At 45.3% G+C, this 27,141-nt stretch overlaps 1 protein-coding gene across 1 annotated transcript; it reads right to left on the bottom strand.

The window, feature by feature from the left end:
* Positions 1-282: 282 nt before the first annotated feature.
* Positions 283-27,141, bottom strand: tbc1d12a (TBC1 domain family, member 12a). The gene is made up of 13 exons (XM_072689968.1): positions 25,544-27,141; positions 20,241-20,367; positions 10,502-10,623; positions 9,300-9,382; positions 8,316-8,433; positions 7,632-7,738; positions 7,377-7,457; positions 6,823-6,917; positions 5,927-5,998; positions 5,168-5,296; positions 3,498-3,607; positions 2,939-3,197; positions 283-2,354 (listed from the first exon to the last, which is right to left on the bottom strand). The coding sequence occupies exons 1-13, from the start codon at positions 26,845-26,847 to the stop codon at positions 2,283-2,285; spliced, it is 2,679 nt and encodes an 892-aa protein (XP_072546069.1). The 5' UTR covers positions 26,848-27,141; the 3' UTR covers positions 283-2,282.

Raw genomic sequence — 27,141 nt, 5'->3', positions numbered from 1 at the left:
GACCATACGCATGGACATATTTGGTATGAGCTGGTGATAAAAAGCTACGGTAGGCTTCAACATTATGTGTACATGTGTGTGCATGTGTTTGTGTGTGTCTGAATACTACAAGGCTTGGCACTAGTTTTTAATAGATTTGTTGGTAATAGACTGCTGGTGGATACATGGGAATTCCAATTGCGGTTGTGGCCGGACGTTTACATACGCTCATCATGGACACGAGGGAGTGTCCGCAATATTGGACTTTATTAGGTGAAAAAAACAAAAACAAAAGTACAAGAATTGGTTTGAATGGTTGGATGCAGTTTTATTTTTGGGGTTTTTCTAAAATCAACACATGGCCAAAATTATACATCCACCCATTTAGATGATTCATTTAATGGTACTTAAAGTTCCAGAAAGTCAGAATGCCTCTTCACCTCCTGTTAGTGATCATGATGGACTACAGCTGGCAGCTTATCTGTTCCAGGGTTTATTTGACAGCACTCACTGTAGTGACCAACACATAGTACAATGGGAAAGTCCAGGGAGCTCAGTGGAGATCTGAGATGGAAGTTTGTAGATTTCCACAAGTCAGAAATGTCTCTTGGAGACATTTCTGAAGAAACTGCAGATACAGAGATCATCAGTTCTTAAACCATTGTACATAGGAGGCACAGCCACCCAATCTAGCCCTGCCATGAACTGGAAGCAGCTGGAACACCAGCGTCACTTTCTGTAGTCAAGCAAATATTTCATCACCATGAACCGAGAAGCTCCCATTTAAAAAAGCAGCCACAAAACGTCTAAATTAATACCTTCGAGCTCGGCTAATGCTTGCAGCTGACCACATGCACAAAGCAAAAACTTCTGGGGGGTAAATAGCATGGTCAGTTGAGGGGAATAATTGAGTTGTTAGGCCACAATGACCAGAATATGTTTGGAGGAATCAAGATGAGGCTGTATTCCCCAAGACCACGGTACTAACTTGGTAAGCATGGTGGTGGTAGCATCATGCTCTGGGACTACCACTCTGCCATACTTCAGCATAACCTCAAAAAATCAAGCTGGATGGTTGAAACTTGGACACAATTGGATGTACCAACAAAGACAGTGACCCCAACCATCAAAGGGTGGCGGTGGAATGGATAAAGCAGGTCAACATTAAGCTTTTGGAGTGGCCCTCTCAAAGTCCTGACCTTAAATACGTGGAATGTGCTTAAAACTTGGGTCCATGCCTGGAAACACCTTTAACTGAGCTCTACCAATTCTGCCAAGAAGAGCGGTCAAACACTCAACCATGATCTGGTCAAGGTACAGCTTGCTAAGCTTGGACATTAAACCAATTATCAGGTACGCTGTATTTATGTTAATTGTGCATGGATATTTAAAAATACTTGAGTTTTGACCCTGTGTTGATTCCATGAATTCTTGTACGCTCATTCTGCCCCAGAAAAAGTCCAATATTGCAGTGACGTCCATGTCCGTGATGAGTGTATTCAAACCTCCCCCCACAACTGCACGTAGGGCTGCACCATTCGCTGTAAATAATGGCCTCTGCAATTAGGTTACTGCCAAAGGCCACAATGAAAGTATTGCTTTTTTTTTTTAGTACAACGGCTGCTGCACTGTAATCAAGCAATCGTAGTTAGAAACACTGCAGCGCAGCCAACGAGCACTCAATCTGTCCCCGTCGCTTTTGTGGACTGTGTCAACAGGTCACTGACCTCTGCTGGCGTTGGAGTGTTCAGCCGGGTTTAGTGCAACAAAAAAATTAAAAAGAATCACGGGAGTGGGCGGTGGCTATGTATTGCACTCAATTAATAACAATCACAACAGTCAAAACGACCTCGGTTACAGTCTACTGTAATCATGCAGCCCTACAGCTGCGGCGGCGCTGATGTGCTTGTGCATGTGGGAATGTGTTTGTCTACGCGAGTGTGTGAGTGTATTACTGAGAGCAACATTGAAAAGGCTGGCACGTTACATGATAACCTGACACACACACACACACACACACACACACACACACACACAACTCTCACGCACCGCCCCACGCGCGCCCACGAGAGTTCTTTCCAAGTGAGATGGACCAACGGCTTCATTGAGTTCATTCAAGCAGTCCGGATCAGCAAATCCTCACTTCGTCGTCCGGCTGAAACAGGACGACTGGTAGTCTGCCTCCCTAATACTGTAGAGGAGATGAAGAAGGGCTGAAGGCAGGCAATGGCCATCTCCGCTCAGGACAATCCATCATTAAAACTAAGTGACTTCATAGGCAGTCCCAAGGCAGCCGTTAGCCGTTAGCTTCTGAGCGCGGGACTTGCTGTTTTATCAGTCTCTTTAGGTCCATCTTTTATCAGAGCAGAGAACACCTGTGTCAGAGGTAGAGAGAGATTTTATTAGAGGAATCAGGGGTGGTCATAATGGTCATAATATGGGGTGGTCATAATATTCTGATATGACTGTAATAAATAAAAAAAATAAAACAATAATAATAAAAAATATATATATATATATTTATTACAGTCATATCAGAATATTATGATCAAGCTTTGACCTGTGGGGACCTGACCATTATGCAGAGAATTGGAGGGACTGTCTGTAATTATTCATTCCAAACCTCCAAACCAGGGGTGGTCATATATATTTATGAATATTATGAATATTATGAATATTATGGTTTGGGGGTTTGGAATGAATAATTATAGACTGTAGTCCCTCCAATTCTCTACATAAAGCTTGACAAAGCCTGATTCTGGCCCAGCTAACATGTCCATGTGGGGTCTGTATGGTCAGTGATAGGACCAGGAGGGATGGGACCCATAAGAGATTAAGGTGGGCTTTAATTAACCATTAATTAACACCACATGTCTAAACCCACTCAGAGCCCATGCCCACCTGCAACCCACCTAGCCCACGTGTGCGTGTTGGCTGGGAGACAATATGCAGTGCTCACCTGGTTCCACCTCCTGTTGTTGCTGAGCATGTGTGTGTTGGCGATGCAGTTGAAGAGCGAGTGTGCTGGAGTGTTTTCTGGGAGACGGGACAGGAACTGCGCGGTGTGTATGAAGTCCATCTGCAGCAGTACGTCCTGGTAGAGGCGAAGGATTCCCAACCCGGTTCGGAACAACGCCTCTTCCCCGTCCCGGCAAAACAGGTCCCACACGCGGCAGGCCACGTCCAATGGCAGCGACTTACTGTACAGCGTGAAGATCCTGGGTGTACACACACACAGTTCTGTATTAATAAACTGCATGTCCGAATGTTTGCGGACAACCCTTCCACACACACACCCACCCCTCCACACCCCTTGTCTAGAATAGGACTCCGCACTACATTTCACAGGAATATCATTTCACCACCAGGGGGCACTGCTAAACTCCGTCTTTCCCTTTACATGTGCCTGCTGTTTAATCCTTTGGACGGCACTTACAAGGAGGGGCTTGCAAGGACGGTGTAATTAAGAAGAGCAGCCAGTCCTCCGCTCTAATGTGGAAGCACAGTCTGGGACTCACCAGTCTATGAGGTAAAAGTCTGGCGTCAGACTGTTGTTCTGGAAGTGCTGGAATAATTTGGGCAGATTCTCCTCAAAGAAAACCTCAAACGCTGCAAAGTACTTCAGCATCTAGAAAGAAAGACACGGAAAATGAGAGACAAAAAATATGACGTAAATAAATCCCCAACATGCCATGTTTTTGCCATTGTTGATTTGGGGGGGGTGAAAAGCACAACGTTGCTGCCTAAGGATAGAAACTAATTCCATTCCAATTCCAGAAAATTATTAATAATTGTGTAATTATGTACAGTTGCAGCAGGATGTTTCCATAAACTCAATATGGACATAAATATCATGGTAATATTAGGCTTTTAATGATTTCTGCGAATGGTTCTTTCTTTGGGGCAGAACAACTTTACAACAACAAAGTTTGAAAGCAAAGGGCCTCAATACATCCCCGCCATCACTGCCCCAGTCAGAAAGTATGTATTATTAACCACAATACCACCCATCGCCCCCCCTAAGATCTGAGCGGAGACCACTACAATAACAAACTATGTAACTATTTAAAATTTTAAATATTAAAAGCCATTTAGTTGTCAAAACAAAAGTAGCTGGAAAGTGATGGCCTTAATGTGCACCATGCCCCAGAAAGCATGTAAGAAATCCTATTATGAGACAATGGCAGGTGTGGACGGCTATGTGTTTTGGCAATCATTTTGTCGATTATGTAAATACCAGGTGTGAATGGGAACGCAGGTTTCAACTGTTTAGCTGATGGCTTGAGGTTATGCTGAAGACTCCTTTACTTCCATTCCATCCATGTTATGCAAAGTTGCTACCACCACCATGCTTAACGGGTTGGTACAATGTTCATAGGTATGAATGCCTCTTCGTTACTCTGCCAAACATCTTCTGGTCTCATCTGACCATAAAACCTCCAGAAGGGCCCCAAGTGTGGTCTAAGGGTGGACTAAGTATCGCTGGTTCGAATCCTGGTCATGCTGTTAGCTATCGGCAGCCAAGGATGGTGCGTTGGAGCCTGGTATGCTGCGCTTTCCTCCAGGAGCGCTGGTTGTCCGGTGATGTTGCATCAGCCTCAGTTAGAAAAAAAAGGTGTGGTCCAACTGGTCAGCTGCATACTGTAGTCGAGCTTAAAGGGGTCAATTTTGCATCTGCTTTCTTGGACGGCAGCTTCTCAGGCCATGGTAATGTAAAACTGGCTTGACTGTAGACAGTGATCCTGGTATTTTGGCAGCTTCCAGTTCATGGGTCACCTGTGCCTTGGTAATTCTTGGGCTGTTTGGTTATTCCTGCCCATCTGAACTAATTATAGCTTAGTTAATGGGGGTGTCTGCATGTATTTCTTCTATAATAGATGAATGATGTAACTCATTATGTCCCAGAATTTGGACAGTTTAAGGAAATCACCAAAAGCCCAATAATGCCTGGACAGGATATCCACGTCCATGAGGAGTGTGTGTAAAAATGCGATTACTCTAGACTTCTTAAACAAACGTCCCATCACTTTCACACATACACAACTGGGTCACAGATGGTCAAAGTAAATGCTGACCACACACTCGCACAACAGCTTCACTGCTATTTCTGTGAGTGTTTTACCAGGGCATGGTGTGCTTCCAAAAAGAAAAAAGAGGCTGAATGCGTGCATGTCTGGGAGTGCTTTACCAGATCGTGGTCCACCCTGAAGAAGGCCATTTGACAGGGTTTGTTGAGGAGGTTGGCAAAGGCAATAAAGGCGTCCGCCTCCTCGAGGTTCAAAATAAGGACAGCAGCAATGAAGGACATTCCCTGCACCTGAAAAAGAACAGTTAGAGGAAATCACTGACCCACAGTCCTGCCTTGACATTCATGCTCATGAACATACATAAACGTTAACTGCCTTTGCTAAAGAACCCTTGACATTAACCATCATTTCCAAATCTCTCTTCAAGGAAGTCCAGTACGTCTTATCTCCACCAAATACCCAGTTTATCTGATCAACCCTTCATTAAAGTAAGCCAGGTGAGCTGCTGGTGGAGGTGAACTAATCCATACAGTGGCTGGAGTTCACAGAGAAGATCAGTACTAACTGCGTCCTTCTGGCAAACATGAATAATTTCAATAGTAGGAGCACCATCCATCATTCCAGAAAGCACAGTTCTTCCACTGCTCCACAGCTCAATGCTAGGGGTCCTTTACACCCCTCTGGCCCACGCCTGGTATTATGAGGTTCTATTTTATCTGTCTCATTATCGAGCGCAACTTTAAAGTAGCTGAATGCATCCATTAAAAAGAAGGTGTCCACAAACTTTATGTACGGTGACGGTACCAATTCATACTTGTACTTGAAGCGCGTCACATAAGACAAACATCTAAAAGCAGGCTAGCTACAGGCGAGCTACCTACCCTCACTACACCTGGAAGTACAGCAGGAGAGATACTCACATAGCCTACGTCTGGTCTGTAACAGGTGTACGCCCCCAGAACACTGTGCAGCAAGTCATGGTAGGGTCCACCCTTCCGAGAGAGGAAATAAATGGTTACAGAATAACTCGGCATAAGCAGCTGTAAATATTAACATGCTTTGCATTTGTGCCAAACAGCAGTCTAGCATTGACAGAGCAACTATTTCTGTGTAGGGGTCCAGTATTAGGCAATAATACAGTGAAACAAATGGACTGAAGTCAGTAGACACAAAGACACACACACAATTATTTAGTGTGCACTGTGAGCACCCTAACCAATCACAGATGTTTGGATGAATCAAGTTGGTCACATGATCCAATAAACAGAAATAACTGCAGGTCAGCCCTTAAAGAAATAGCTTGGTGAAAAATGTAACCAACACGATTGATCCAACAGTGGAGCACCTGCAGTTTAGAATGGGAGATGCTATGCTAACATTGCTAACAAACACTGGACTCCGACTTTCCCCAATCTCAAGTTGGCCCACTGGTTAGAATGCCAGGTCATGTTGCTTGCCATCAGCAGCCGGGGACTGTGAGAGCACAACTGGCCTTGCTCTCTCAGGGGTGGGTTGATTACACTTCCTCCCCACATCACCCCTAGTGTGATGTTGGCCAGTACAGGCATCTGTTAGCGGTTGTATTGGTTGCTGGGGAGCCACGCTTTCCTCACAGCGTGCTGGCTATCTAGCGATCCTGCATCGGTGGTAGTTCGAACGGCGGCAGCGGTTACCCTCGTAGTGTTGGGAGCATTGTTAGTGCTAGGGGGTTAATTGGCAGGACCAAAATAGGAGAATGTGCATACACCTCCGCACCATATGGGAATTCAGCTAAAGGTCCGTATTCAGCTATTAATGGTCCAAATTCTCAGCTCACCTTCTGGAATATGTAGAGGGAGGGGAAGGTCCTGAAGATGTCCAGCTTGATCAGGTCTAAACTGGACTCCCTGTCTGCCAGTGACGCGCCACAATCTTAATTAAGAAAAGATACAGAGATGCATAAAAAAATGAGTGCACTGTAAGCATATAGTATAGAACTGCGGAGGCTTGTAGGATCTAAAAACAGACGATGCTACAGCGCTACAATGCTAGAATGCTAATGTCCAACAACACACAAATATACTCATATACTGAAATGCTTTTTTTAGGGGCCAACCACAAGCTAATGTGCGAAACTTGGAGTAGCATGCTAACCACGAGCCAGCAAGTCCCTAATCACCAGCTAATGTGCTAACCACAAATGAATGTGCTAACAGTGAGGTACTGCTGTAAACATGAAGTCACAGTCAAGCAATGTGCTAAACACAAGCGAAGCCCCCAGGCCCCAAGTTAACGCAGCGAACCACAAGCAACTCTATTTATAGCCACATGCCTAACATACATTTTAATAAAGTGACCATAAAAAAAATATGACTATATTAATACACATACCTTCATTCTCACTGACCGAGCTCGTCTCGTTAAAACTCCGCCACTTCTCTTTGGCTCTGGACAGGAAGATCTCATACAGTTCTGAAAATGTAAACACACAATCACACCCATGCACACGCACTAGACGTCTCTGTGAATGCCAGTACTCCCAGGTCAGTACAACGATACTTCAATTCCACAGCTGAGGCTATTGAGAAAATGTCTGTGCATAGCGGTCAAGAGGTCATCCAAAACTGCCTGTGCTGCCATAGTTACCGGGGGTGATGTTGAGCTCGTTGCCAATGGCCAGGCTCCAGACTTTTCCACGGACACTGGGAGGGAGGCCCTGCCACCACAGTTCACGAACCCGCCGGGTGTTCTTCCTGCACATGGGGTCCAGGCAGAATTTTAAAATCCAACCAACTAAAATCAATCAATGACATTCTGATCACTTTATCAGTCTCTAATGTCCAGGCAACGCTTTCTGCTAGGTTTCGGGGCACTGCTGTGAGGATCTGATTGCACTCTGGGACTGTAAGTAAGGTCAGGATGTTGACTGATCACCAACCCACCTCAGGCATCCCTAACTCCATCATTCCAGAGAACACAGTTTCACTGCTCCACAGATCAATGCGGCGGGGTGGTTATACTCCTCTAGCCCACACCCAGCATTAGGCAGCAAGGTTCATCTGTGTTCATCTGCTATGGAGTCCTAGTCTATTGCTCAATTCTATATACTTTCAATGGCAGTTTCAGGGCTAGGGAGCACCTTAAATTGACCAAATATCCTATTATTTTTGCATTACTTTTGGCAACAAAAGTAGTATTTCTATATAGCACAGAGTTCCTAGCTCTGTGGAGTGGATATGGGAGACAACACACCATAATTGCAATGGTGCAATGGAGCAAAGAAAGCACAGGTTTGAAGGGGTTAAGTCATACAGCTGCATGAACACTCACATGCTTTCCCAGTTGGGCAGGACCTCAGTGTTCCAGATGACCATGGCATGGGCAATGTTCTCCTCCTGCCTGTATCTCTCCTTCATCTGCCTCTTTTTACGCTGGGCCTCCTTCATTTCTGGCAAAGAAAGAAAAGGTTCTAATTATGCAACGCACGATCATCTCAACGGCTAATGCTAATTAGCATATCACAAACATCTTTCCTTCACTTTTGCAGTTTTTCACTTTTAATATAGTGTAAATCTATCAACCAAATTGGCTTGGAATTAAATCTTTTGACACTGACTTGAAGTAAAGAAGGCACGACTGAGATCAGCACTAATCATTTAAACCGGTCAGAAAGTTTGACACCAGTTTCAGTTAAACAGTGCTTTACTGACTGATATGACTGACCGTCGTCCAGTGAAAACTTTCAGATATGAGCGTTAGTGCTCAGATGTCTTAAGGGTAAAGGGTAAACTCGCTCCCAAAGTCCAAAACAAGCCACATACTGCATCTCAACCCGTATCTAATCTCAGCTCTCAAACTCCAGCAAATTCAAAGGGTCACTGTGACCTTGCCTCGTACAGTGGCGCCGCAGTTCCCACCCTGCTGAGAAATTCAGCTTAGGACCAGCTATTACTGGAAGCTGGTTTCAAATGGTCTAAGCTGGTCTTTGATGGTCAGGGTGGTTGATAAGCTGGTGCTCCAGGGGAAAACACACACCCTATGCTAATAAACCAGTTGAGCTCTTGGCCAGCGTAATATTACCGATACACACTATGAGAACCGCTGTGTTGGAACACTGACCGTTTGTAACCCCAGAAATAGGGACTGGGTTTATGTCCATTTCAAAAATAAATAAATAAATCTAAACTGTGATGTAACAGTTTGGGGGGTTTGGAATTGGCCCTTTTTTGGTTACGGCCCTCCAAAGCACACTTCCTGCTCGACTTAACAAAGGCACCGGACGGTACTGCTTGAAGCTTGTTGTTTGGTGCTCACCTCGCCTCTTGGCTCCTGCCACCATCTCATTGTACTCCTGTCTGTGTCTCTGAGCTTCTTCCTCCGACTTCGCTGGCAAATTCCTGACAGAAACAGAAATAAATAAATAAATAAATAGATAGATAGATAGATAGATATATTCAGACACTGACATGACATATCAGCAAAAGAAGGAATTCTGACCACGATCCTGCAATGTTGGCTTGTTTCCAAACCTCCTATTAACTATAAAACAAACAGCTTATTGTCCCATTGTAATAAAAGGCCCTTATGGATTTATGGGCATGCAGAAGTTTGGGCTCCCCTGCTGAAACGATTGGTTACCGTGAATATTAAAAATTTTAAATATTTGTAACAAAATAACTAATTTAATTTTATCCCCCCCCCCCCCTTCAAAACTGTTTCAAAGGTTTGGGCACCCTGCATGGTCCGTACTTTGGCAAGTTCACACAGCTTGTGAGCATCCTTTTGATTGTCCCTCCAGTCTTCACTGCATAAGGTCGGAGCTTCTAGTTCTGTGACATTCTTGGGCCGTCCTGCCGCACAGGGAAGGACGTTGGGCCGAAACCTCCCTTCCTCGTGATTAAATCTCAGCGCTCGTGGCTTATAGCTTTACCCTAATCTTGCTCAAAATGCCTTTAGGAGATCAGTAACATATTTTGAACACTATATGCCATAGTAGTAGGCTTTGGACACACACACACACACACACACACACACAAGTGTTTTTAATGGCGGATTCTGCAGTTATGTGGACACCAGGAGCACATTCTTTCATGTGGGTGGAAGCCAAGCTAGTTCAGAGTGAGAGACAGTGTGTCTGTGTGAGAGTGAGCGAATAAACCAATCAGACTCCAGTATTACATTACATCCTGAGGCACAATGGGAAACTGGGTTAATAGCAAACTACGTACAGCAGCTGTGGATCAGTGCTTAACCAGGTACTTCACCACAGAACTCACAAATTAGCTTAAATAAACAAAACACATCAACCCAAAACTACAAACCTGCACTGGCTACATTTTCTTTTTTTAGCTCTACATGTGTGCTCAGTAGGCCATTTGGTCTTTTAGGCCTCGCCAGCAACACACAGCGAGCGTGTGTATAAATATTTGGCTATGTGGCACCATGCTGGCGTGTAGCACTACTGTGTGGAAGCAATGAATCATGGGGGATGTAGTTCAGGCCTGCAACACACTTACGCAGGTCTGTCCTCCAGAATGAGCGCGGTGGTGGACAAAGGCTCAAACTCCAGATTCTTCCGTCTCATTGGCTGCGGCCGGGGGTGTGGTTCGGTCCCTGGCTCCACCCCTGCCTCGCACTCCTGTAAGACAAAAAAAAAACAAAAAAAAAAAAAAACACACAACACATCACAGAAGAGAAGAGAAGAGAAACCCACAAACAGAACAGCTGGTTTGAGGCTCCAGAAGATCCACGTCTACAAACGTCTGAAGAGACGGGAGGAGGAAGCAGACGGAGAAGGAAAGAGGAGGAGGAAGGAGGAGGAAACCCACGAGACTGGCATGTGTGAAGACACCGTCGAATCTAGCGCTTACATAAACCATCAGTCAAAAGTTTGGACACACCTGCTTGATAGAAGGAGGGGTTTTGGTTTATGCTGTTTAAAGGAACACAGGTGGAGCTGCTGCAGTCAGAAACACTGGCCATCAGTCAAAAGGAAACTATCAGTCGAAAGTTTGGGCAATCAGGTATCAGCATCCAGTAGGTGTGGACACACCTACTGACAGAAGGAGGGGCCTTGGTTTATGCTGTTCAAGGAATCAAAAGTCTGAACAGGTGAAACTCCTACTGTCAGAAATATTGTTCATCAGCTCAAAAGTAAAGTATTAGTCAAAAGTTTGGACAATAAAGCATCAGTATCAGGCAAGTATCAGTCAAAGGTTGGGACACACCTACTGACAGAAGGAGGGGTTTTGGTTTATGCTGTTTAAAGGCATCAAAACTTCGACACAGGTGAAACTCCTACTGTCAAAAATATTGTCCATCAGTTCAAAAGTATCAGATAAAAGTTTGGGCAATAAATGATCAGTATCAATAAAGTATCAGTGGACACCAAACCAGCGGGCCGGGACCGCCTGAGAAAATGGGCCTCAGTCTGTTTCTAAATGGTTAAAATAATGATTAAGAGGAAATATGGCCAATTACTGGACAAGCTGCCATCAATATAAGGCCTAGGAGTCAGATTTAAGTGACATCCAATTTGCCTAGCAGGTTAATAGTATAGAGAATTGGTCATTTGTGGATTCAACTGTAAATTATACTCCTTATTTAAGCTATAGAACTTGAAAGTTTTATGGTTTAAATTTAAACCTCTGAAAAGACTGGAAGAATTTTGTGTTTGGAAATAAAAATACACTCAAAAAAAAGATTCATAAGCTGAACAGCCTACTTTGAGAGTTACCACAGCCGGAGTTCTTGTAAACACAAAAATGCAAACAAGGAAAGAATACATGCAAATGTGACTGAAGCACATCGACCTACTCTCTAAACAGCCTTCCCTTCCAAATCAACCCAGATAAAATGGAACCATTATTACAGTGGAGCTTTTGATTTCTAGCTCGGCATTTCAGCACAATCAGCACAATTCATTTAACCGGAAAACACCTGAAAGACTTTACCAGCCACTGACCTTTACTGAACAGTTATGAGGCGGGGAGGAAGGGACCTGCAGGCTTAGTCAGGGATGTGTAAAAGTATTTTCAGCAGTTGCAGATAAACAATTGTAAAATTGGGGGGCGGCAGTGTCTTTAGAATCTCTACTTCCCACGTCTCTGTGCTATAAAAAAAAAAAGACTTTCTAATAAACTTCCTCAAATGCGTTTGGTTTCACCGAACCAAGCACGCAGCCAGCAGTTACGCCAATAAATCCTACTCGTAAGTTGTTGATAGTTTCTATTCGTTATTAGCCATGTTAGCACACTGTCCCCGTATCTCCAAAACTCCAGATTTACAGGAGGGGGGAAAAACCCTCAGTGGTTTTATTGGCCAATTCATTACGAAATTTAGACACAGATTCACGTTACGTCAAAAAGTGAAAAAATGAGGAATCGATCGGAGGAGACGACCGTGACAGCATTCTGCTGACCTACTCCTTTCACATTTCGCTTGAAATGGCCGGTCCTTCCCAAGAAGCAGCCAGGCCTTAGACTCAGTCCAGTATTGCAACAAATGTGCTGCTCCATGCATTTCTACTGATGTAACCGCAAAAGAACAAAAACCGCATTGAACACCTTCTCATTTTCATGGCAAGCTATTATCAGCTATTCTAAATTCACATTATTAAATTATTATTATAATTAATTAACAAAACAAAATACAGTTTTTGTAATAAATTCATTTTATTTGTGTCACTTTTCATTCAATTTTAATTTAAATGTCCATTTCTAACAGACGTGAGTGTTTGTATGGGCTAAGCTCACCAATGACCCCAACACCTTGTACCACACTCCCTTAAAAAAAACAAATAATAAGAAAACCATGATAGCCCAGGAGCTTTGAGAATGAACTTTTAAACTGATGAATAGCCTTTGAAAGGTTTTTCACACTTATACACCTTATCCAAAACTGGTTCTCAATGGAACCAAATGTGGTTCTTCTATGGCACATGCAGTATGTGCTTGGTTAATATGTACAGTATCGTGCACGGTCCCCTTTGGTTGCCATTTTAAGAAAAGCAGAACAGAGAAAAACAAAACACCTATATTTGGTTCTAGCACAGAGCAGTGCTGCAGGAACCAGATGCTTATTAACTTAAAATATTACATTTTTATTTATTTATTTATTTTTAAAGCTACACTGCCCCGAATTTTGTTTTTACAATATTGCGATAACAAATAATAATTTTAATACCATTGTGTCACTGATATAATGATAATATTACAGCATAATGCTGCAGTTACACCCTTTTAAAGAGCAGTAAACCTTAAAAAATTAAAAACATTCAGACACTGGAACAGAAATTAAGTTTAAATATCCTAAACAAAGTCGACATGCCTGCTCATTTACGTTAACGGACTCTCCTGAAGTAAGTAAGCATAGTGGGCAATATTGATATGTGAGTAAATTCTCAAAAGAAGCCTTTGTAGCACCTTTAATTGTAAGAGTGCAGGCCCATCTTCATGAGCCCGCTACCATATTCAAAAGGCGTCCAGCAAAAAATCGAATTTGCACAAAGTAAAAAAAAAAAAAGTAATGTTTAATGTCTGAAGCCTGTTTATTTACGCTTGCAGCGGAGCTATGAGGCTAACGCAGCTACCGCAGCTACCGCAGCTAAGCAAAGTGGACGCATATATACTGTTGACTCTCATTTACATTGATGAACTCTCCTTAACCCCTTAACACTCCAAGCCTATCACACACTAAGGTGTATTACTCTGTGACTTCCGGAACTTCTGCACAAACTGGTGGGACTGTTCTTTAGCTTGTTATAACACTTTCGGATCGTCAGCGGTCCATAGGCATTACCCCTTTTTAAGGGGTTAAGTAAGTAAACACAGTAAGTAAAAACAACAGGTGATATTGAGGTCATCAAAAAAAAAAAAAAAGGTCATGTCTATATATTGTACGGTAAGCCAATACCGTAAAGGTCGTGACTGGCCTATTAGGCGGGTCTTCTAGCTCTAGCTTCTGTCGTTCGCACTCGCCGTAGTCAGACGCCAATCGGCTGGAGATTATATTATTATTATAATGGCGCGCTGTTCCCTTGCTAACGGCTCACAGCTCAAGGTCCCCTCGTGAAATTTAGTACCACGTTTTCGCCACGTCACCTTACGTCTGCAAGACATCACCTCTACTGGGTCCCATTCATTCGTGGGTTATCAAATCACTACGCTACGCTGCCTCTCCCGCAACCAGGCAACAGCTGATCCAGCTGCCGGTCATCTCAACACCAGCCCAAGAAAAAGGGTGCGGTGAGGAAGGGGGGGGGGGGGTACATGGAGAGACAGCAGAGAAAGAAATGCACAGGGAGAGGGGAGGACACAATGCAGTGTGTTATCACATGGTGGGCACATGCTCGGGGGGAGTTAAAGGCCTCTGTACTGCAGTCAGCCCATCACAGCTCATTCTTTATCCTTTGCGAGTTGAGCTCCAGCAGTAAGTGCCTCAACACGTCACTTTAGTTCTTTACGTTATGAAGGTCCGTCTTATTTAACAAATGACAATCTGGCAAATCATAATTCAGTAATGTTGGAATCCACTTAAACAAGCCTGTTTGAGGCTAACTCTGCATGGTTTAACGAGTGTGAAGCGACTTCGGCATGCTAATAGATAGCTAGAACAGATGTGTGGCCTAGTTTAGCCTCACAGGCCAAGATAAGGTCACTAAGGTGGTGCCAATGTGGAGCCAGTCAGCCGATCCCTATGTTATTAAGCTTGCCCGCCGAACGGTTCCGTGGCTCCAAGTATGGTTAGCTAACCGTGCCTAGTAAGTGTTAGTAAGAGCTTCATGCCAAACTGTGTTCGTGTGAAAAAGCCATTGTAGCGGTTAGCCTCCGTGCGCTGAACCGCTCAGCCCTGCACTATGGGACTAGGACTATGAGATTGGGACTAGGGATATAAGGCCTACATAAGGCTGGATATACATAAGGATATAAGGCTACAGCCTGTAAATCCTTTTTGTTTTTTTGCACTAAATTGATGCAGAAATAAATTTGCTAGTGGTTAGCTTAACTACATATTACCCCAGTGATTAAATAATAATAATAATAATAATTTAAAGTTAAAAACATTAGAATTTTTGGTGTAGTATTTAAGTAAAAATACTGACGCTCCATTTCAGGTAAAGGGCTGCTATAAACACAAACCTACAAAAAATCCATTTCGAAAAATCAATAAATTAGTAATTAATGAACTATTAATTTTTTACATTCACAAAAAATATATATAAAAAATATTGTAAGGTGCAGCCCTGCTGAACAATGTTTAAAACATTATAGTGCATTCACGAAAATGTTGAATGCAATGTTATTTCAATAATATGATACTACGTAAAAATAATGAGGTATTAAAGTCGTTATTTTGAGAGGGGGAAAAAAAAGTAAATAAAATAAAAATTAATTTTAAAAAATGAGAAAACAAGCCAATGTTTTTCAATACAGTAAAAACTCTATACCAGTAACACTATATTTTCCATAAGTGTTTAGTAAATAAGTCCCTTTACTTTTGCACAAAATGCTAATAGCGCTTTACCTGAGAAGCTGTGATGCTCTGGGAAACGCAGATGTGGCAGTTGGAGAAAACACAGAAAGCTGAAACTGGCTTACGCACATCTTGCCCCCCCCCCCCCCCCCCCAACACACTGAAGAGTCTACTGGGCCCAGAAGAACACGAGTATAACGTAGAGTAGGTACTGCTGTACGAGGAGTCTACGCAAGCAGCTGAATCAGCAGTAGTGCATGAGGTACACAGAGGGCGTAGCGTACCCCTCCAGTGCTCTTCAGAAGACCACCGTGTTATCTCCTTAATGCGATCAGCAGAAATAGAGCTGGGATTTATGGGTATTTGTCCCACCTCTGGGTACGACAAGAACAGAACAGTCTAGGGCTGTTTATCACTGTGCATTCCAGCTGCCGACACTCAACAGAATTAGCGCTCATTTGAGCCAATTCTGAGCTCAGCTCCACTGGAGACGAACTGACTTCAGTTTACGTCAGAGAAGATTCCAGATTCCAGAAGATTCCTAACTTCTAGGCCTGGGAAGACTCATCCTTCTCAGATCTGCGATTAAGCTGCATGGACTTTCCCCATTGTCCTCCGTGTCGGTCCATCAAATGGGTGCTGTCCAGTAAACCGTTTTCATGTTGGCATGGACAAGCTACCAGCTGTGGTCAATTATGATCACTGACCTCAATTTTCTCCTGGCACACCCTTCTGACATCAGCTGTGGCAAACGCCACCTGTAGCTCCTGTGATGACATTCTAGGACCGTTGGAGACATCCTTTCGCATTTTGTGGTCCACTGTTGGACTGAACCTGACCTGGCCATGTTGGCAGTTGTGGACAGTGGGACGGCTGATTTCTCAGAGTTCTGAGATCTTCGTTCCTTCTTTCTGAAGGCCTCAGGGAGCTCTTGGGATCTGGCCATGGTAATAACACAATTCAACATCCAGCATGTTTTCCCCAGTATAAACACTTGAGCCAAGCTTGGACCGGATCGAGGCGAGACTTGCTGCCATGGCAACCGCAGATTGAGGCGTGGGTTCCAGACATATAGCGGTTCCTGATGGTAAACAACAGCAGGGCTGTTCAATGCCCATCATCTTTCACAGCCTGACAGCCTCATAAAAACCCATCTTCTTCGAACCTTATTCGCCAATACAGTCCAAGCTAATGAGCTCTCCTGATGAGAACGCTAATTAGTTTAGCGGCTAGCGCAGCAACAGGGTCGTTAGTTCCATATAGCAACTGGTTCACAATGCTGGTGGTACTGCCGTACAACTACTACCAGTACATCCTTCAACATTTGCCCAGCTCTGACACACTACCTTCAACTGAGGATGCTAATTAGCTGACTAGGTGGATCAGGTGTGTCCCTTAGTGCAGGACACCTCAACTGACTAGCAAAGCGATAGCCCCAGTCCAACTCTTCAACCAAGATCTATCCAAAAGATCCATTCTGCGTGACGTCTCTAGTCTTACAGTCCCATTTGAGCTGGATCAGGCTCCAGTGTGTTTTCCACCCTAGCACAGCTGCCTCGACACACAAAGGGCTTAATAATTAATTTATGAGGTGAAATGGATCTGGTACGCAGGGAACACATGAAACTAGAGAGGACAAACACTGGCATACAGTTGTGGCCATGCGTTTACACCCACACTCATCATGGACGTGAATGGCACGGCAATACTGAGCTTTCAATCACTTCTTTAATCTTGGGGGTGGGTCTGAAATGAACACAGGCTAACGAAGAATGCATACACCAACATAGATTAATACATCGTTGGTGCTGAAAGCTCTAAAATGGCTTAACTTGCTGAGGCCTCTTAACTATCGGTCAGTGATCATGATTGGCTACAGCTACTACAGCTTCTCTGTGCCCACACAAAAAGGGCTTGCTGGACAGTACCCATTTGACAGACCAACATAGAGTACAATGGGAAGGTCCAAGCTGTTCAAGCAGATCTAGACGAAGGATGGAGAGCTGAGAGTAAATTCGTTTTGTTGCATGGTCAACAACAACAACCCAAGAACCACCACGGCACAAGACAGGCATGAAGAGGAAGCTCCTGGAATACCGGGGTCACTATCTACAGTCAAGCCGGTTTTACATCACCATGGTTGTCCAAGAAAGAAGCCTCATGAAACTCACATGGGCCAGCTGTTAAGCATGGTGGTGGGAGCATTATGCTCTGAGGCTGTTTGCTGCCTCAAAGCATCATCTAGGGGGTAAAGGGCCTTGCTCAAGGGCCCAACAGTGGCAGCTTGCTGAGCCCGGGAATCGAACCCACAACCCTGTTATCGATAGCCCAGCGCTCTAACCGCTGAGCCACCACTGCCCCCTACTTCTGGCAGAGAGTGGTAAAAAACAACCAGATGTAAGCTTGTTGTAAGCTTGTTAATGGCTGCCAGAAGCATCTGGTCAAGGTGCAACTTATGACTATGTCCTGAAGTCCTGACATCAGTCCTGACCCTCCTGGAAATATGGGCATCGGTCTCAAAAGCCTGGTCCATGCCAGGAACCCAACAAATTTATTTGGACTCTACCAATTCAGTTGAGAAGAGTGGACAAATAACCAGCCAGACGTATGCCAGACGCTTGTTGATGGCTGCCAGAAGCATCTGGTCAAGGTTCAACGAGCCAAGGGACATTTATTAATAGGGAATTATTGTTTTCCTATTAAACACATATACTGTCACTCATTCTGCCCCAGAAAAGGAACGGTTCAAAGAAATCACAGTAATCAATGCTTTGTGTGTGTGTGGGTGCATGAGTGTTGGTACCCCCACAGGAATACAGAGGGACACCTGTGGATTGCGTGGGGTGACTCAGAAGCAGAGTGGCAATCCAGGGTGCAGAAGCAGACAGCTGCCCACAACAGCCTCTCAGTCAACTCTGCCTTCCAGTGGAAGGGTTGGGTGAGGAGGGGGGGGTCAGAGGAGGAGTGGGGAGGGGGAGGCAGACAGCTGGTTAGACACACACACACACACACACACACACACACACACACACACACACACACACACACACACACACACCGCCCCCGCACATCCCATACTCCTGTGTCTCTAAGCTGACACATCCAGTGACACACACTTTCCAGTGTTTTCAATCCCTCTCCCCATCTCTCTCATGTAGATCTATCAGCTCTGAAAGCACTGCTGCTGCCGCTGCCGCTGCTGCTGTCTCTAGGAATATTGAGGTGCTCTAGGGAAGCGAAGGCTGGATATTTATTTAATTTCTCCCGTCTTTATGGTAGTAAAGGCTTTGGTAGGGTTCAGGGTCTATCGGAAAGTTCTCATTTGGGGCTGAACAATATGTAAACATGCTGCTACACAAAATGACTGTGACCCACCGTCCAACATATGACAAATGCATTGATGAATCAATGTAACCAAAGTTGGTTCTGAGGGTTCTGTGTGCGTATGGGGTCACTGAGGGGAGTCTCGTCTGCTGTTCAGCTCCGATATATTTGAAAGGGTTCTAACTTGTAGTATGTTCTGCAGTCTTTGAGGGGGTTCCAAGCTGCTATATGGTTCTAGAATCAACTAAGAAGTTGTGTGTTTCAGTGGTTCTAGGCTGCTGGACAGGTCTAAAGTTGTGGAATTATTCGAGAAGAGATCTAACCTGCTGTGTTTCAGTGGTTTTTAAGAGGGCTCTAAGCTGTTGGACAGTTCTAAAGTCACTGAGAAGGTTCTAACATGCTATATGGTTCTAGAATAATTTGAGAAGAGTCTAACCTGCTGTGTTAGGGTTCTAATCTGTTGGACTGTTCTAAAGGTCTAAAGTCACTGAGAAGGTTCTAATCTGCTGTATGTTTCAGTGGTTTTTAAGAGGGTTCAAAGCTGCTGGACAGGTCTAAATTCACAGAGAAGGTTCTAATCTGCTATATGGTTCTAGAATCATTTGAGAAGAGTCTAACTTGCTGTTTGTTTCATTGGTTTTTAAGAGGGTTCTAAGCTGCTGGACTGTTCTAAAGTACTGAAATCATCCAAGAAGAGTCTAATCTGGTGTGTTCCTAGAGTCTTTGAGAGAGCTCTAAGCTACTGTATGGTTCCTGAATACTCAGTAAAGTTCTAACCTGCTGTTTAGTTCTGATACATTTGAAGTGGTTCTAACTTCTAACTAGCTAAATGGTTCTAGAGTAATTTGTGAAGATTCTAACCTGGGTATGTTTCTGCAGTTTTTAAGGGGGTTCAAAGCTGTTATATGGTTCTGCATGGTTCTGGAGTCATTTGAGAAAAGTTCAACCTGCTGTATGTTTCTGCAGTTTTAAGAGGGTTCTAAAGTTCTAAAGTCACTGAGGGGGCTCTAATCTGCTATACAGTTCTGCAATCGTTTCTTAAAGGGGTCTCTTAAGAGGGTATAAACTTAAGGTATGTTTCTGAGAGGGCTCTAAGGTACTGTACGTGTCTGGAGTCATTGTGGGAATTCTAACCTGCTGTTTAATTACAGTACATTCAGAAGGGTTCTACCTTGCTTGTTTGGTTTGAACCCGTTATATGGTTCTGAAGTCAAAACTGTAACCTGCTGGGTGTTTCCTGAAGTCTTCAAAAAAGGGGTTCCGAGCAGCTCTATGTTCTTGGAGTCACTGACAGGCTTCTAATCAGTCATAAGGTTCATATGGAGTCAGATGATTGTAACCCTCTGAACATTTCTGGAATTTTAGGAAGAATCCAAGCTGCTGGACAGAGAGTCTGGGGTTTCTCAGAGAGCTCCATCCTACAAAATGGTTCTGGAATAACTGAGAGAGAATTCTAACCTGCTGAACAGTACTTGAGTCCTTGGGAGGGTCGTCCTTCGGGGAGTTTTTCCCAAACAGTCTCCAGCCTGGAGCGCTCTGGGCGGCTGTAGCCTTGTACTCTTTGGTCTTCCAAGAAAACAGACTTCTAAAGGGATCAAGGAGAAAAACAGAATGAGGAACAGATACTTCTGAAAAAGTGTGCTGTCAGACAAACCCTCTGCAAAGCCTCTAGTCCAGTTTCATAACTTGCTTACACTGGGTTTTCAGTGAACTTGAAACCCAACGGGTCAAGAAGGTTTTAGAGGTGCCATCGGCTCGCTCCAAACAATTAGCGGTCGGGCAAACCATCAGCTTGCTGCTGGTGACAAATGATGGCTAACATCCAGAATATCAATCCAGCAGTCAGCGCAGCAGCTGCCTTCTGCTCATGAATAAAACAGCTAAACGTTACTTCCAGTACATCCAGGCATCTGTTCATCCAGAGACACTTTATTAAAAACACAGAACAGCATCGGCAGCTGCGGTTTTAATTGAATTACATCTATGAATATGTTATTCATCCGTTAATCAATACTCCTTCAGCTATTGGTTCAGCTCATTAGCAAACCCGCTGCACTGGCCAGCACTGAGGGCACAGAAAGCAACCCCCCGTAACGGGGAGGCAAAAACCCTGACAGGAGAACCAGATTCTGGGGGAAAAAAAAAGAGGAAACTGAGACAAGTAAGAAAGCACACACTGACTTGAGCAACACAAAAAGCTTATCGCAGCAGGACACTACAACAGCCAGCTCATAAAAGCTGACATTAAAATTCCTTTTTCCAACTAAAGGAGTGCCAGAGAAGCACGTACTGAACCACAGAAGGAATGTAATGTTTTTGTAGAGAATGTTGCAGATTTACAGATCAAATTATTATCAAATTTGGCTTTATCAGGTTTTTGACAACGTTGTCGTCTCAGGTTTAGTCTAGCTTGTACAGGAATTTTAATATTATAGGTAAAAATGCACATGTACTAAAGTTTGTACCCAACCTTCTGGAGGCCTTCTGGAAGACAGTTTAACAGTCGGATGAGACACTGGGAGTTTTCACACTTGTCCCGAATACACAAGTCAGCACCCAGAGCCGTTTCTGGGCTCGTTTGGGGGAGGGGCTCGTTATTGCTGGTTTTCTTTCATACGTATTCGTAAGTATACGTAAGTATTCCGGACGAACCCGTGAACTGATGGCAAGGCATTTTTGCAAAATACAGGTATAGGTACAAAACAGCTGCTGGAAGTTTAAACGGCAGCTCAGGCTATGAGAAGAGTATGATGTTAAACATGGCTGCCGTCAACCTGGAGAGCTTCATGGCAGAGCCGGTGCCGGATGGCCACAACACCACAGAGCTTCCTCTATGACAGACCTCGCAAACACAAAAGGCTGCTTTAACCTACTGATCTAATCTGCAGGGAGTGTTTCACTGACAGATGGAAGTGAACGAAAACCAGTTCAACCTTAAAACGCAGGGACTTTTATGCACACTACGGTCTCCTACAGAAGCTTACCAAGCTCTAGGACATTCAAAAACGGGGAAATCTACATTCCCCGGTCACAACACACAGCCAACTTCACCACAACAGAAAAACTTGGAATAGGGTGGGAATTTCTACCACAGCCCGTGCATGGGCATGATGAGTGCAATTAGTTCTGCTGCTTATTTAAGACAACTTATGTGTTGGAAATCTGCAAAACATCATGTCTATGGCAGCGACTGTGGAAAAGGCTGCAGAAACCGGATCGTAACCCTGTCAAAACCCCAGAAGAGGAGCCTTAAATCAAAAATCCAGAGGCTGGAGAATGAGCCCAGAGTGGGCTGCACAGCTGTGGAACGAAACAATCAATTTCAGCAACAAATCCCTTGCTATCTCCTCTCCGCACTGAACACGTAGGCTATCTGCACTAGCCACAAGGCCTTCCAGGTAATATAAGCTAGATAAGAGGCCTGCAGGGCGGGCAGGCAGACGGATGCAACTCGCCCAACCAGCACAGGCTTTAGCGCTCATTGACTGATCATGTAGGCACAGTGCCAGAAGTCTATTCATTCCTTACATTTTGTTTTAACAGGCCGCCCAAAGGCAGTACATTAAAGAGCCCATATCCTAATCTTTTTCCCATTATGCATTTCAGGAAATCATGGCCAGGTCCAGTTCCAGAGGGTCTGTCACATCCTTCTTTATTCATCTGAAAAGGAGGGCTTGATGCAACCAAGCCGAATCAGAACTTGCTTTTTTAATACTGCGGAAAGATGCAAGACATTCAACACCACCCTGACATTAGATACTCCCAAGGTCTCAAGGTTACACCCTGTAACCCTGACGGTGACAAATTCACATAAGAACCATAAGAACCAGAAATGGTTCAACTGATAAATGCTAATGTTGCTAACAAAGAATGAAAGTGAACAGTCACAGAACAGGATTACTCAATTTACACCATACGAACTGTTGCATACTAGCCATCATTCATTGTTAGCAACATTAGCATGCATGGTTAAACTACTGCTTTTTAGTAGGTCTTTAGTAACTGGTAAGTAAGACGTGAGAACGTAGAACCTTTTCAAAGTTTGAGAAGCACATATACTACATTTTTCTACATGAGATTCCTTGAGATCCACTTACAACCTCTATAATGCTTTTAAGCTACAAAAATGGTCATAATTCATGTTTACACAACAATTTTCAACCTCTCTTTGTGCCATTGAATTAAACGGGCTGTTTGTAACTGCAACTTTAAGGATCTGAGATAAATGAGATAAATTCTGTACTATGTCTTATACCAAAAGCATTTAGGCCCTGCTCACACGTGTCCGGATATTTTCAGGAAAAAAAAAAACGTCCGTTTTGGCCTACCGTCCACGCAAAAGCACCATTTTTGCTCAATAAAATTATATATTTTTTATGAAAACGCTGACGTCACAACGCATGCATGGTTGCGGCTGTATCTCAAATATAACATTACTCCCTATGTAGTGAACTACAGCGTATACAGGTAGATAGCACTAGATTTGCTTCTTGAAACTGTTCTATTAAAAATCTACAATGCCTCATTTAGATTCAGAATCAGTCCCTTCATGGCTTCCATGGTACACGGAAAAGGGAGTAGTGTGTAATTTGGGATGTCTACCATCTTTACGGTGTCTTGAAAGGCGAGCTAGCGTTTTTGTGCCCTTGCGGGGGACCACAGGGAGGTAAATCTGCTTTTACAAATGTCCAGAAACATTTCCAGAGACGAGGCGTCAGAGAAACACTCCTGAGTACAGGACAGTATGTGTAATGACGGGGCTAAACTGTGGTAGGCTGAATAGGCGGAGGTATGTAAATGGGTTGGTTTGTGACCCCCTCATCAGAAAAACAGGGTAGTAAGATAGCAACCATTTAACACACCAAAAGTCACTATAAGAACCTTAAAGAACCCTGTCCTGATTGAAGGGTTCTTCAGGTTGGTGGACGTCAACAAACCCCATTTTCAGTAGTAGATAGTTCCCTATTAGCTTGGAGTATAGTCAACATGGTTTGAACAGGAACCGATATTATTAAGTTAACCACATTTACCAGTGTTTAAGGTTTCATTCCATAGTAGTTCAGTGTTACCGACTTCCTCCTTTCACAAGGCTCAAGTTGGCCTTAAATTTTCCATTCCACCTTAAACGACACGCTACATTCTAACTGCTGAACCATTTCGTTTACAGCAACCCACAGTCATTAAGAAAATGAAGGCCCTGGCTTTCCGCAGCTGGAGATCGGGTGCGGATGGGGTGCAGCGTTGAGGAAGACACCTCGCAACACCTCGTTTTTTTGGGATGTCTGATGTTTGGGAACATTCTGCTGCAGCTAGGCCTGTTATTGCATATTTTCAGGTAATTTCTCAACGTTAGCAAAAAACCTTCACTAGAGAAGCAGGAACACAGCGATCTGTTCCTGGTTCCTGATTCAGCAGCAGAGATTACCAAATACTTCACTGTGGCTCTTTCTGAACAGAAACCCCTACTTTACTGTTCCTACTCCAGCACTGCGACCCCATGCCCAAAGCTGCTAGCCTCAGACTAGGTCAGAGGTGGGGGGAACTCTGGTCCCAGAGGGTTCTGCGTTTTATCTGCTCGACTGACTAAACAGGCTGTTTTTGCCCATTTTCTCCCCAATTTGGACCCCCAATTACTCAGTCCGCACAAATTCTCGTATGCTGCCGAAGACCAACAAGCACCCCCAACGGGCCAGCCAGCGGCTCTTTTTTTACGAACTGCCGCCGATGCTATGCCACCACACAACCATCTCGCCTGGAGGGAAGCGCTGTATACTTGTCTCCGAGGCATCGGCCAGCAGACGCCAGTGGTGGCCAGCGCCACTGCTGGGGTGATGTGGAGAGAGAGAGCACCATCTACCCAAGGCCAATTGTGCTCTCTCGCCCAGGCTGATGATGCTAACCAGCGATCCCCCCCCCTCCCCCCCTATAGCTTCCTGGAGGCTGATCAAAAGCCCATCAGTGGACTAAATTGCAGGGTCATTGATCACCAATCACCAGTGGATACTGTTTTGTCTACACTTGTCCTCACTTTGGGTCTAGAGGTGGTTACTGGAGAGAAAATATGACATTAATAAACAGATTACAGATTAATTATTATTATTTTTAAATTCAATAAAACATTTCTGGTTAGTTGGTGCTTGGTGCATGGTACCTACACTACTCCACTCTACGCCACTCCGCTTTCCTGCTTTTCCATTATCTGGTAAATCGGGTACTTTTATTTATTTAATTAAATTTAATTTAAAGTTATTTTTGATTATTTTCCCTCAATATTTTGTTCTTGGCGAGAATCTGTTAGCGTAGCAGGCTAATTGTAGCTGTTAACATCTAAAAGGTGTTAATTAAGCTACGCCACCAGCTGACAGTAGTTGTCAGTATCCTGGCAACGCCATGACGTACTGCTGTCTTTGAAGTGCGTCTCAAACACAATTCAGTCGTAGGTGCCTTTTAAGGTCACGACTTAAGAGACTGCATTAGGCATCAAGGCATCGAGGCAGTTGGCTCTCGTTCCGGACGCAGCCGAGGAGCGTTCCAGTCCGGCCTGATTTCTGAAGGCATCCAGTTAAAACAGAGAAGAACGGAAAATGATCAAAAGGTCATGTAAGTAAACCCTACATGGTTCTATGCTGGTTCTGTATAGCACCAAAAAAGGGTTCCTACAAGTGACACCCCTCCCCCTCCCTTCCCTAGATCCCTAGATAATGCTTTGCATATCTAACCCCATCACAATCAGTACCGTGTACAGTGTAGTGCAGGCCTACCTGGTCAGGAACTCGGCAATTCCATGCCTCTTGGTCACCTTCTGGTCAGAGGAGGAGTCGGGATCGCCACAAATGCCCTCGGGCATCGTGTCAGGGGCGCTCTGGCGACGGGTCACCTCATAGGTGTTCCCAGAGCTCAGACACCCGTCCACGCCGCCCTCATCCCCGAAGAACCCGGCGTCATCCTCGGGGCTGAGCGGGGTGGCGTCACAGCTGAGAGACACCGTGCACCCAGGGTTAGTCCTAAGGGACTGCGGCCTAGCCGAGAATCCCGCATCCGCAAAGTCCTCCGGGGCGTTTTCGGCCAAGGGGGACATGGACAGCTTCCCGCTGAGCTCCGAGAGGGTATCCAGTCCGGGGTCGGGGTCACAGGTGGTCGCCCCACGCGGCTGGCTGGAATCGGACGCCTCCAGGCTGGCGTGACCGCTCTCCTGACCGGGACTCTCGCAAGAGCCGGGTGAGGAACGGGCGTTGTCGCGTGGCCCCGAGTGCGGAACGGGTGCGTCCCATAACGACCGGGTGTTCACCACCAGGAAGCCACAGTTGCCAACCCTCACCCCTTTCTCCAGGGCGGCGTTCCGGTGCAGAAAGCCTTCAGGCGGGCCCGTCCGGTCGTCCTCCAGGTCGGCGCAGGTTTTGCGCTTGTGGAGCGCGGCAGGGCCCACATTTCCGTTGGGCACTTTCTTGGGCAGCTCTGAGCGAGCTGAAGAGTCCGGGCCTGAGCAGCTCAGCTGACGCCTACAGCCGGACGCAGGAGCCGGAGGGAGCTGGACACACTCGGCCCTGGTCTCGCTGACCTCCGCACCACCATCCCCCACCTCACAAGTCCCCAGACCTTGGTCTGGAGGGGCCATTGTGTCCATGTTCCCAGCTGTGGCAGGGGTCAAGCGACCATCCTCCACAGCTGCAACAATGGGTGAGGAGGATGATGATGATGAGGATGATGATGATGATGATGGCTCAGGGAATCCATTCACCACCCCACAGGCTTCCTCACCACCAGGGCTGCTGCCCACTAAACAAGGGCTGACCCTACTACCTTCTTCACTCTCCGGTGTGACCCCCAAGCTGGAGTCCGCATCAGCGTCCAATGAGACCGGGTTCTGCCCATTAAAAAAAGCCCCGTGATCACCCCCTGGCCCACTCTCACCGGGATGACCGCACGTCTCAGCAGTGGCGGCGGTGGCGGCGGTGGAGGGGGACCGCCGGCCGGCGTCGTTCAACAGGCGGCGGCTCTCCAGAGGAGGGGGCTCTCGCTTGGCGCTGGCGACGTCGACGGGGGAAGGAGAGGTGTGGCTCGCCATTGTCCTCCTACTTCCATCTCCCTCACCGCAGAGCGGCGAATGAAAGCCCGCTGACCCCGAGGCTCCGCTGCTGCTGCTGCTGCTGCTGCTGCTCTCTTCCGTCGCGAGCGGAACGGGATCTCATCTTACGAGCCAGCGCTGCACACACGCGCCGCTCGCCGCCGCTTGTTCACGCACGCGCTGGGACGGCCGCCTCGCACGGCAGTCAGACGGAGAACCGAGGCGGGAGGAAGCCATCGTTCGCGGAGACACCGAAGCGGATTTGATCCCTTAGCTGGCTCCACCGCAGGAGCA

Source organism: Salminus brasiliensis, chromosome 10 (assembly GCF_030463535.1).
Source record: "Salminus brasiliensis chromosome 10, fSalBra1.hap2, whole genome shotgun sequence".
NCBI classification, from domain to species: domain Eukaryota; kingdom Metazoa; phylum Chordata; class Actinopteri; order Characiformes; family Bryconidae; genus Salminus; species Salminus brasiliensis.
This window is presented reverse-complemented; position numbering and strand designations above follow the sequence as displayed.